General features: G+C 39.1%; 2 protein-coding genes across 2 annotated transcripts; one reads left to right on the top strand and one right to left on the bottom strand.

Annotated features, from left to right (window-relative positions):
- Positions 1–562: 562 nt before the first annotated feature.
- Positions 563–10,295, top strand: LOC116251315 (pachytene checkpoint protein 2 homolog). Its single transcript, XM_031625501.2, has 14 exons — positions 563–847; positions 970–1,033; positions 1,643–1,749; positions 1,839–1,906; positions 2,216–2,319; positions 2,394–2,498; positions 2,780–2,869; positions 2,956–3,031; positions 4,880–4,949; positions 5,879–5,949; positions 6,104–6,194; positions 9,178–9,305; positions 9,696–9,809; positions 9,910–10,295. Exons 1-14 carry the CDS (start codon positions 685–687, stop codon positions 10,048–10,050), a joined length of 1,392 nt encoding a protein of 463 aa, XP_031481361.1. The 5' UTR covers positions 563–684; the 3' UTR covers positions 10,051–10,295.
- Positions 10,296–10,774: 479 nt separating this feature from the next.
- Positions 10,775–13,116, bottom strand: LOC116251314 (pentatricopeptide repeat-containing protein At3g48250, chloroplastic-like). Its single transcript, XM_031625500.2, has one exon. The coding sequence runs from the start codon at positions 12,996–12,998 to the stop codon at positions 11,103–11,105; it is 1,896 nt and encodes a 631-aa protein (XP_031481360.1). The 5' UTR covers positions 12,999–13,116; the 3' UTR covers positions 10,775–11,102.
- Between the last annotated feature and the right edge of the window lie 23 nt (positions 13,117–13,139).

Genomic DNA, 13,139 nt, shown 5'->3' on the forward strand with positions numbered 1-13,139 from the left:
ACTTAGAAATACAATATATTACAGAAGAAGATACGCAAAGAGATTGACGTGACCATACATTATAGAAGAAGATACGCAAAGAGATTGACTCAACTTTATTTGTATAGGATGACCAATGCCTCATATAAGAATTCAAATGCTGACTACCTCAAACGCATAATCTCCAATATAACACTTAGACCGATAAAAAATACTCCAAATAAACAAGAATAAACAAATGGTTCTAGTAAGTAAAAGAAAAAACTATACAGAAACAAAGAAACATGCTCTCCCTTTCAATTCAAATCATTGGTCGTCCTTAATGCCAACTGTGTCGTGGTAGACACAGACTTCTTTTTTTTGAATAGTACAACTTCAACCAAAACGCATACTTTCGGTCCATGTGACCAAATATTTCTTCGGCTCTCCCAAAGAAAACACAAGCAATGCTTATAAAATGGATCGGGTTATTCGGGTTCTACGTCAAAGATCCGAACCGTCAGTTACCAGAAGCTCTGAACTCATACCTCGGACGCTCGTCTCCCGCCCAAATTTCGAAAGGGATAAAAGGGTGAGGGGTTTTCCACACGCATTCTGCTTCGCTCCCCCACTTCCTTCCCTCTTCTTCTCCGAGCTCAAGGAATCCTCTCCACAGACACACACAGAGAGAGAAAAAGAGAGCGCGCGCGCGAGAGAGAGAGAGAGATGAGCACTCCCATGGAGATCTCGTCCCAGAACGGCTTGGAGACTGAGCCCCTTGTCCAACCTTCCTCCCCCTCCCCATCCCAAGAACGAGGAAATCAAGATCACCCTCTTCCCACAACCGCGTCCTCCACTCTCTCCCTCAACGACGAGGTCCATGTATCAGGTGAACGAATGAACCAAAATCTCTCTCTGCTTCGCTGTCCCTTTCCATAAATTTAATCGTGGAATTGCAGATCTTTCTCTGCTACCCTATTCCTTTCTATAAATCTAATCGTGGAATTGCAGTGGAGGTCTGCTTGAAGCCTTCGAGTGTGGCACGGTTCGAAGATGTTCGAGCTGCAGTCGAAAGGTGATGATTTTGGCTTTCTACCTTCAACCACCAAATTATCCTGCTTTTTTGTTCGGATCGGGTTTAGGTTTCAACTTTATACTTCAGCAATGCAAACGGTTGCTGTCAAAATAATCTAGTTCGTTGCTGTGATTTCTCTTCGATTGACATATGAAAAAGGGAAAAGAAGTTATTTGTGGCAAAGAAGTACATGATTCTGTTTACAGCGGGTAAGCTCAAGGAAGGAAGGAACATTCCATTTAGAGTTCTGGAGTTGGAATAATGCGGAAGTTCTGTCACAGTTTGCTGCAAAGAACTAAGTGGACCAGCATGGATTTGTGCTTCAAATGGCCGATGTGCTTCCTCTTGATCGCACTTAAGTTTATATGCTAATGTCATAATGGTGATATAATGAGTATAAACTACAAAGTGCAGCTGATTCAAGAGACCGATTTCTGGCCTAGACAAAAGGCCAATTCAATTTTTCAGCAAGGAGCATTAGCTAGTTCCAGGCTGCTATTAGTTAGATCTGTTATGTAGTTTCTTGGTTCTTGATTTGTCCTACCTTTTTTATTCTTAAAATAGGTGGCAAGCATGAATTACTTGGATTCATCTTTTACCTTGCACCAGGATGCTGGAAAAGAGAAGCTTGAGTTATACGGATGGTCCTATTCCGGTGCCTGATGATGATATGTTTCTAGCACAGAACGTACAAAGAATTTGCATTTGTGACACAGGTATTACTGCTTAACTAATGGCCTGTATGACAGTCCCCAATATGTTATTGCCTTATTGGTTGGTTGGTATGGGAACTTTTTGTTTGCAGATGAATGGGTAGAAAGTGGGAAAGTTGTCTTGTTTTGGCAAGCCAAGCCACTTGTGCATGTATTTCAGGTGATGATCTTGGATATATATTAATTTTTCTTGTTCATCTTTTGCCTTTAATCGGACCCCTTTCATCGATTTTTTATTACTGGTCCTTCTCATTCGTATCCAGGTATTCTCCAATCATTTTTCTTTTTCGGGCATTCAGTATATTTCTTATATGTCACTATCTTTGATAAGCGGGTAGCGTTGGAAAAAAAAAAGTCATGCATTAACATCATAAACAGTTCTGTGTCTCATACTCACTTCTGTTTGAACCTTTTTCTTTTATGTCTTAGTTTATCTAATCTTTGACCATGTTCGTGGTGTCACTGTTAGCTTAGTGAAGAGGGACCTGGTGAGGAACCTAGCGGGGATGAGCTACTTTCTAGCTTTCAGGAATGGGTTCTCCCTGCTAGAGAATTTGATGGTTTATGGGAAAGGTAATTTCTTGCTAATACTTGGGACTTTGGGGTTTCTACAGACTTCTCAGCTGATATCCATATATATTTTTCAGCTTAATTTATGAAACAGGTCTCAAACAACGGTTGCTGCGTTATGCTGGGAGTGCTTTAATTTTCACAGAGAAAAGAGTAGATCCATTTCTTGTGTCATGGAATCGGTAAGTGACTGTGTATTCTTAGATAGAGAACTGCGGTATGGTGGTTCTCAAGCTCAGTTCTTCTACCTTGTATCTAAATAAATGGTTAGGCTCTTTCAAGTTTCAAAAAAGTATAGTTTTTAATGGCCATGAGTAAAGTTTTTGTTTCCAGAGTTTCATGAAATGTGAAATTAAGCTCTTTATGGTTTTTCTGTTCCCATGAGAAAGAAAATAAAGTCTGTTTGAATGTTTTTTCCATTGAGATGATGTAACCTAATCTTTTAATTTAACTTTTTGTCTAGTGTTGTTCTCTTGCATGGACCACCAGGAACTGGGAAAACATCTTTGTGCAAAGCTTTGGCTCAGAAGCTTTCCATTCGTTTGAGTTCAAGGTTTGAATTTTAAGCTATGTATCTATTGACCTCAATAATAATTGGTTGTCTGTGTGAATGTTTTTGTGTGCTGTTTATCACCTCAGGTACACCCAATGTCAATTGGTTGAAGTGAATGCCCATTCTTTGTTCAGTAAATGGTTTTCGGAAAGTGGAAAATTGGTAAGTCATCCACCGAGAGTTATCTTCTTATATTCTTTATTTATTGTTAGTTTAGTTCTATTATGCCCATTGAGGAGCTCTTAACTATTGGTTCTGGTAAATTTTAGTGAATGTGCAACCCTTCTGAGTTGCATATACTGTTGGATATAGATGAAAGCATGTCTATTATTCATTTCCAAGCATGCAATACTTGAATCAAAAGCTTTTGCTATATGGCAATGGTTACTCTTTTACACATCAATTTTCTTTTCTTAAATAGGGAGATCATGATTCGTGAGTTCCCAACTGGATGATCTGTTTTGTCTTTTTTCTTTCCGGGAGGTAACATTGGTTTTGGTGGATTCTAGACTTCCAGTTAACATTAACTGAACATGCATAGCTCAGGTCTCCTTTAGGTTGTAATTAACAGGAATTCAGCTCTCTCATCTTTTTGGGCTTTTGAGAGTTGTAGATAGCGCTAAGGTGAATATCCATCCAGGGAAGAGACAACAGATGAATTCTAAGACACTTGAAAAGTCTGATGGATTAAGAAAAGTTTTAGAATTCAAATATGTTTCTCTTTGCTGGAAATTTTATATGTAAATGGGGTTGATTCATTTTTTAGGATTTTGGGAGTTTAAGATAACCTAAGGGGAACATGATCCAAGGAAAAGAAGCAAGACAGCTAAACTCAAAGGCGTTTGAAAATTGGATGGGTTATTACATAAGAACTTAGAATTCAAAAATGCCCACTATTTCTGGCATATTTAGTTGTAAATGGGGTTCGTGATATTGGTAAAGAAACTAAAGTACATTGTAGCAGAAAAACAAATTTAACAAAGAGCAGTACAGGCCTCAGGCCCTCAAGTACTTAGGCAATATACATTAGTGGAAGTTGTGAACTTTGAGTACACATGAAAACACTTGTGAACAAGCTTAAATAGAATCATTGATCGATACAGTTTTCTAACAATAGAAGAAAAATACATTGGAATAGATGAAAACTTTTAGAAGTGATGAAAGTGAAGCTCAAGAGCATGGGACTTGCTCAACAGGTCCCATCATTCAAGGGTCTAATGAGCAGACACAATTTTATTTGTTGGAAGTATATTTTTTTGGTCCAGCTGGCTCATGTAGCATATATCTTTCCTCCTATGTCACACATTCACTCCTGGAAGGGCACCATACTTGTGTCGACATGGCTGGTCATGCATGCAGGTACAGGATACAGCTTGAACATGCTATACTAGTATTTTGTATATTTTTTGTATTTTTGTTATTAATTTATAAATTTATGAATATAAAGTTATAAACAATGAATGCAAGTTATTTTCTTAAAATCTCATATATATATATATATATGTTTGTATAGCTGTATTCCCTTACCCAAGCTTTTTGAAAATTGTTTGCACTTGTATCCCCACCTGTCGTCCTGTACCCAGCTTCCCTATGCATCATTTGACATGCCCCTTACATAGAAAAGGGCTCTTTGAAAGTAAGAGGAATATGTATAATGCCCCTTACATAGAAAAGGACTCTTTGAAAGTAAGAGGAATATGTATCAAGGAGGCACTTCAAAGTTCAAATAGTTTATGCACCTGCAAATGATCAAACTGATTCTGCTGCTGCCATGCTATCTACACATTTTGTGAGCTAATGTTTTAGTTAATTTGGTACTATGAATTCAATAGTCAGACATGGACAAGCTCTGTACCGTAGTATGAATTGAATTTTATTTAGCAATTAATGCTGATGTCAGCAAAGTTATTTATGTTTCCTAACATTTTGGGGCACATTATGAATTAATATTGCACAATAAAAAAGTGTGAGTTGGTAGAAACTACGTCTTCACACTTTTCCTTGTTGTAGGTTGCAAAGCTTTTCCAAAAGATTCAAGAAATGGTGGAGGAGGAAAACAATTTGGTCTTTGTTTTGATAGGTGAGTACTTGTTAGGTTATAGTGTAACTGATTGGCTATTTGGGACTGGCTGTTGACATGAAATGCATTTGCTGGTCACTTCTTGGCATCTTGCTATCATATCTATTTCTTACTACAATTTTATGGTTGCTCATAGTTTTGTTATGCATTGAATCTGAGGGCAAAGAATTAGCATTACTTGTTAGGTTATAGTGTAACTGATTGGCTATTTCTCTCCCCAAACCCTTACCTACCCATCTTTATAAATATTACTGTCTGTTGCGCCTTTATTTTGTTTCTTAGTCTGCATTTCATCGTGTCACTTTCATCATGTCGATGCTTCAAACATTTCTTTGCTCTGTCGTTCTTCTTCAAGTCACTAAAGAAGAAGCTCATCCTTGTTCACAAGTTTGCAATGGTAGTTCATGTGTAAATTCATTTACAGTGCATTTCCAATGTAACAAGGAAATAAATGAGATTTTTTTAGGAGAAGAAAAGAGTTGCCTTTTTCTGATGGGAGGTGAGTACTTGTTAGGCTATAGTGTAACTGATTGGCTATTTGGGACTGGCTGTTGACATGAAATGCATTTGCTGGTCACTTCTTGGCATCTTGCTATCATATCTATTTCTTACTACAATTTTATGGTTGCTCATAGTTTTGTTATGCATTGAATCTGAGGGCAAAGAATTAGCATTCTGTTTTTACTTTCATGAATATATTATGAACGGTTATGAATTCTGAATAATGACTTGAGTTCATACCATTTGACTTTTTTTTGGCCCCTTAGTGTGCTGGAAATTTTTGTTCTTTTAGAGTATGTCTCTTTCTTATTGTTGCTCCAAGCAGTCCTCCTGTTGTACCACTAACTTATGTTATGATTTTGGCCCTTCTTATTGGCTTGCTTCTCATTATATGTGGACTGAGATATCTTAACAATTGTCGTTTACAGATGAAGTGGAGAGCCTTGCTGCTGCCCGACAAGCAGCCTTATCTGGTTCTGAACCTTCAGATTCTATTCGGGTAACCTTTTGTACCTGTGTTGACTGACAATTTCTGCTTAAATCAAAGTGCATTACGATAAAGCTGATGAAGCAATGTATTTAATGTTCTATGTTCTAGGATTTCTCTCTGTAGCATTTATTCGTTTGTTTTTTTTTTCTTTTTTCTTTTGCAGGTTGTGAATGCTTTACTTACTCAGCTGGACCGGTTAAAGGCCTGGCCTAATGTGTTTATTTTAACAACATCCAACATTACAGCTGCAATTGGTAAGTGACCAATATGAGGGTGTTTGTTTCCCTTACGTCTAGAACTAATTGTCTAATTCAAGGTAAGGTTCACCTTAAATCCATGGTTCTAGCAAACTGCAGATTTGAGAACCATAAATTTAAGATTTATAGATCTCAAGTTAGAGGAGAGAGGTCTGTAGATATTATGATACAAGAATTGAAAATTCATGATGTTGCCCATGCATCTTACAGACAAAGAACTTCAGATCCTCATTAGAAATCGAGGATCTGAAATCTTGGGATCCAAGATCCTACCGTTACATCTTGATTTCCAAATTTGTTCAAGGTGAAAAAGAAGAGTTGACAAGAGAGAGAGAGAGAGAGGATTTCTTCAGTACTATAATGGTAGCCTCAAAATCTTAGGCATTTCCTAATATCATTAAATGTGAACAGCTAATATATGAGTCCTAAAAGTACATGAATAAGTTACATATCAATAGGCTTGTCCCTATACACATGGATCAGACCTAAATCCAAACCAATACAACACATCTTCGGTTCACGGTCCATCAAGTTGTACACGTTCTTGAAGACCTGAATCATGAGCATGTACAAGTCTTTAGTCATCAAGTTGTTTGACTTGACTTGAACCATCAAGTTCCAATGTGCATCACTATATACAACCTGTTCATACTTACCTTTTTGTAGCAATGTCTTTTTGTAAAATAGGCCATCTTCAATTGTCCTTTTTGAGTGTCTCAAAATTAGTTTAATTACCTCCATATGTCTAGGTTGCGCCTTGTACATGAATATGTACTTGATTAACCAAATAAACAATATTGGAGTGGGTTAAAGTCAAACATTGGAACACTCCGATGGAATGTATTAAACCACTGGTTTGTTATTGGAGTAGATAGCAGCTACTGTTTCATCAGACATGCTTATTTTTTATTGTCCAATGGATATATGGTAGGATTGTCACATAACTTTCCATCATGGGCAGCTAATTTGCAATGTAGGACACTTTTTGTGACTAATATCTTAGAGTCTTTCATGCTCTCCTTAATTAGAACATCAACTAAAATTTTTGTGCTTATCTTATCAACTTTAACTCCAAGAAAGTAATGTAAAACTTCAAGAGCTTTCATCTTTGTAGAAACACGAACCACAAGGAGAGAGCAGAGAAGGAACACACAATATACGTGGAAAACCTCAGAAAGAGGTGAAAAACCACGGGGAAGCTCTGACCTAGGGGCAAACCGCAACCCTAGGAGAGAGAAAATAATATTCACTTAACTCAACAATTACATGTAAGTGAAGAATATATAGGAGGGAGAGAAAGAGTGCCGCCTAGGGTACCGAGCCCACCTCGGTATCCGTGCCCCATAGGACCGGGTCCAAATATGGACCCGGTTCCCAATACAATATATTCTAACAATCTTGAATCTGTTGCTTAGGAACAGATTCATCTTTGTTATGTGATCATATGAATTTCCTGTGATAAGAATGTCATCTATATATGAGAATAAGAAGGTGATAAAACATGACTTGCATAGACGAATAAAAAGTGGTCCAGGTGAGATAACTGAAATCCATGTTTTTGAATTTTAAACCAGAAACTATTAAACCGCAAACATCTATGCCTATTCCAACCCATAGATTGTTCTTTTGAACCAGCACACGTAACTCTTGGAGTCTCCTCTCATATATCAGGGGGTTGTACGTGTGGCCAAGAGAAATCAGAGTGGAATAAAACTATGACTGCAGACATTGGGAAAGCTGAGCTAGAGAGTTGGACTATTCTTAATCAGGGAATAACCATTCAGACATGGGTAAATTAGAAAAATACTTGGAGATAGATCTGATTGCAAGGAGCAACATAACAGAAGAAAGAAGAGAAGAACTATTCAGCTCTGGCCAGGTCAGATATTAAGCAATGACACATAAACATAGCAAAAGAAAGAACAAGAAGTTGATGTCAACTGGACTGGAAGAAAGAGGACAAGAAGTGTTGTAAACAGTGAAGTTTTGAAGTCTCGACCGGGTGAGGTGCCTAGAGGGAAGAGGATTTTCAATTTTCGGTTCCTACTAGGAAAAAAAAAATTGAGAGGAATCATGTGTAAAAAAAAATGAAAACAGAATATAGAGCAAAGAATCAACCAGGATTGGATGAGAAAGAAATAATCCTAAAAGCCTGAACTTGAGGTGGATAGCAGATTTCCAATGTAACACTTTTATAAGCAAGCTATTCCTTAATCTATGGCTCTAATACCATGTAAGATCATGATGCGCCCCGATTTCTTTAACGTGAGAAGGGACAAGAGGGTGAGGGGATTTCTTCAGCTGTATATGGCATCAAGGCCTTAGGCATGCCCTAATCCCGTTGAATATAAACAGCTAATTTACAGGTACATGGATAAGTTACAGAATAATAGGTCTGTTCGTGTACACACAGGTCCCTGTAACAAAAATATAAAAACGGATTGGACCCAGATCTAAATCAATACAGCACGTCTTATTTTCAGCTACAACCTTGGATTACCTCTGGCTATGATCAGAGGTGATTAAATGCCCACTAGGTTTTGATATCCCGGTTGAATTTCAATGCAATGGCTCACTATATATATTATTCTACAGAATGTGACTGCCAACGTTACGTCTTGTAGTTAGAATGCATTGTTGTCAATGTGTGATCCAGCCTTTTACTAAAATTATATGGGTGATGTTGGCTGATACCAGGCGTGATACTAACATTTTAAATTCATAGAGTGCTTACAAACGACCAATATGGTTCTGTGGATCCTTTTCTAAAGGTGATTCTGCTTCATTAATGATATTGACAACATTGACTACATGCTCCAAGCGGTCAAGGCCATCATCTTTCTTGCCACCCATTGCTGATGCCTTACTTTTTTCTGCATGTCGTGTGTTTGCAATCGTTCATGTATGTGCTTCAAACTTGTTATCATTGTTCTGATATTTCTAGATTGAGCATATGATCTTAGGGTGTTTTAGATGACAGATATTGCTTTTGTTGATCGTGCTGATATCAAGGCATATGTTGGCCCTCCTACCCTTCAAGCACGTTATGAGATATTGAGGTCATGTGTATTGGAACTCCTGCGAACTGGGATACTTTTGCATACCGAGGTGAAATTTGCTTTGTCATCATTTTACAGCTAATGACAGAATGCCATGGAGCTAAAAGTAAATTCCAGGCAAAATTTGTTCCATCAACTTGCAAATGATTACACACTTCTTTAGGAAGGCATGTCCTTCCAGGCCCTACCAAATCTTCCTTAGTTAGTTCAATGTGATTCACAACTATTTCTCAACTAAGATGGAGTATCTGGTTGATTTTTTTTTTTTTAGATAGCAAGACAAACCACTGGGATTTGGGGACCTACCTTTGCTGGTTTAAACTGTGGTTGATTTTTCAAAATCATTGAACCTGAATGTTTTCATACTCAGAGTCAGAACACTCAAAGGGGCCTTTGGTTCCAGTGTTTGTGTGTCTGATTATTTGTTTCCATTTTTCAGGACCATGATCCCCTAGAAATTCCAAACTACATAAGCTTGATAGAGAAGTTGCGTGAAGTTGAAAATGGAGCATGTCTATCTAAGCAGTTGCTTGAAGCAGCAAACATATGCGAGGTTAGGAACCATCAGCTTTGTGTCTTTATTGTAGTGAATCTTTTTTCTATCAAACTTTAAGTTCCTTCTATGCCCCCTAATGCGTTTTTGTGTTCCGCAGGGTTTAAGTGGAAGGGCTTTAAGAAAGCTCCCTTTCCTCGCTCATGCTTCTCTTGCCAATCCTTACAGCTGTACTTGTACCAAGTTTGTCTTAACGCTAATAGAGACAGCAAAAAGCGAGTTGTCAGAGAAAAATAGATAACTTTTTTTAGCCTGGCCTTCGGTTACTTATTTGCTGCAAATATCACGGGTACAAAAATGTATGTTTAAGCAAGTGCTGTGTTAATGTTTTAGCAGAATGAGCACGGCATCATGTATTATTGAATTTTTTGACGAGTTACATTTTACGGGGTCCAACACAGCTTGTATATCTAACGTCACAGATAAAGTATGGAAGCTATGTAACGTTTATTAAATCTGTTAATTATGATATCACCATTTTATTAAGTCTGTTAACTATGAGATCACCATTTAAGTTGGTTTTTTGGATAACTACCTCCATCTGAGCGCTGGTTGATGCCTTATCTTCGCTGGAAACCACCCAGCTGATTCAGGGGAGTTTACACTAACTGAAGTACCGAGAAAAGTATTTTTTATCTTAATGAATAATGATGTCTTTTTGGTTAATCCTTAAACTTCTTGAAGTCTAATCCCAAAAGACCCTTCCCTTTCTAAAGAATATGAACTCAATAATATCATGTTTTGAATATCGGTTTGATTCAGCCAATACCCATGGAATCATGCTTGGCTTAAAGCAGGGTCTTCGAGCATGCCACAAACAGAAGACGTATTTGGTGTACAATCGGTGGAATTGCCTGAAGCGTAAAAGCTACCCAAATCAGCTAAAATCTGAAAGGAAAAAGTCTGACTTTATTCTGTCAAGTGGAAATCGAGGATGATCCGACTGGTATAATTATATTCAGGTGAAACCTCTTGAATCTTCTAAAACTTCAACTGCTGAACTCATTTGAATACATTATAGAAGATCCATGCTGAAGATGGCGGTCGTATGTTCATGGTACAACTTGGTTGAGCTATTAAATTCAACTCATAAGTAACAACGAAAACCAATGATTCATGTCCACTTTTTCTAGCGTAAAAGGTGCAGTCACAGACTCAAACTATTCAAAATTGGCATTCCCTGTCATGAACGTTCATCTGTCTTTTGAAGTGTAAACGGGAAGACGTACATTTAGACGCACCGGAATTGGCCATGAAGACACATAGGCATCATTAAAGGCGCTTGATAAAAGATTAAGCAGCAGCCTTCGCTTTAGGATTTGAAGATCCAAACAGACTCAAAACATCGGCATGGTTGCGAATATGATGTGGAAATTTATACAGCAAATCTTGGGCTTCAGGATTCCTACCTTCCTTGAAAAATGCCTGCAAAAGATGAACATGTGCTGAAGTAGAAGGGAAACGCTTCACAGTCAGCGCCTTCAAAAAGTCCATGCCATCTTCAACTGTTCCACGCTTGGAAATATAATCGACAAAAGGTTCTGGAAATGGTGGGAAGCCGTGGCTCTTCATCAAATTTAGAAGCTTCAGACCTTCTTCAAGCCTACCATTCTTCAGTAGCCTTTCAATCAAGAGCTTGTACGTCGCCTGCCATGGTCTCAAATTACCAGTCTCTACAATTTCAACAAGTATGGTGTAAGCATCTACCACTCTGTTCTTATCACAGAGGCCTTTCACCATCACAGCAATGAGATCAGCATCAGCATCACAGTTCTTCTCCAACATCCTTGTGAAACAAGACAATGCTTGATTGACTTCACCAACAAGAAAATGTCCCTGGATCAAGATCGTCCAAGTCTTAAGATCAGGGGTGCAACCGTGTTCTTCCATTTCATCCAACGTCTTACGAGCTTCCTCTAATCTTCCTGCCTTGCACAACCCAAAAACAAGTTGACTGTGAGTGATGTTATCGGGCTCGAATCCCGCGTCTTTCATCGTCTTCATGATTTGATTTGCCTCATCAAATCTGCCAACACTGGTTAAGGATCTGTGAATACCATCATAGACGGACTTCGAAAGTGAATTCCCGCCTTTTTCGAAAATCTGAACAACTCGGAACACCAAATCCATATCCGGCAAGCCTGAGAGAGCAATTTGCTGCAAGAGCAAACTGCAATCCTGCATGGAAGGCTTGTATGGACCTTCCATCATAAACTCATAGAGATCAACTGCATCCTTCATCATCTTCCACTTCTGGAACCGCCTAGCAAGCTTTATGTACGTGTCAAAATCCAATTCAAAGCCTTCATCCTTCATCTCCCTCACAATGTTCCAGAACTCTTCGATCGAATCGGTGCGCCCGAGCACCCGAACAATTGAACCATATGTAGTAGCAGTGTGTCTGTAATTGGGCTGCCCGCCGACCCACCGGAAGAAGTTTAGAGCCTTCAAAGGAAGAGCCCGGAGCTCCCTCAACACTCTGATCACAAGCACATCACTGAACTGTAGATCAAGACTTCCCAATTGCGCCTCGACCTGTTCGTTCCAATCCCATCCCGAGATTATTCCGACTACAGATTCCACATTCGTCCTCAATGTGCTCTTTTCCTGCATCAAGCTCTTCAATTGCTTCCACGCGGCGGCTTCGTTCACCATCCTTTCCTTCACGAACCTCGTCAATATGTTCTGATACGTTTCTTCGTCGACGACGAGCCCGCGGTCCTGCATCTCTTTGACGATACGCCAGAATTCTTTCATAAAATCCTTATGCGCAGCAATTTTGATCAAGATGTCATAGGAGACGGGGCTAATCGGCAACCCCTTCTTCCCTTCGACCCATTCGAAGAAATCTAGTGCTTTTCTGGGGTTACTTTCGAGCTTTTTCAGAACGTAGACGACGGTTTCGTGGGTCAATAGGAAACCAGCACCATCTAACGCCTTCTCCGTCTCTTTCGACCATTTCTTCTCCGAGACCAACTCTGCGAGTAGAACCTTCTCGTGGGCAGCCGACGGAGTGGATATTGGAGTCGAATGCGACGAGAAACTCGAAAGGGAGACCAGACGATGCTGAGAGGTCGACGGACCGTGGGGTTTCTGGAATCGACTCGCTTGGCTGGTGGAGCACGTCAGGCGAAGAATGAGATTTCCGAAGAGCCTCCGAGAGTGGCAGACGGTCGCGGAAGATGGCATCGTTCTGGGTGTGAGTAGAGGGAGTGTAGGAAGAAGACCGCTACGGAGAAAGGAAGCTTGAGAAGAAGGGTTTTGGGAGGGCTTTAGATTTAGACCTTGCTTTTCAGGTACAAGCCCTTTCAAATTGCAAAACCAAAATAT

This window comes from Nymphaea colorata, chromosome 3 (genome assembly GCF_008831285.2).
Source record: "Nymphaea colorata isolate Beijing-Zhang1983 chromosome 3, ASM883128v2, whole genome shotgun sequence".
In the NCBI taxonomy this organism is placed as follows: Eukaryota; Viridiplantae; Streptophyta; class Magnoliopsida; order Nymphaeales; family Nymphaeaceae; genus Nymphaea; species Nymphaea colorata.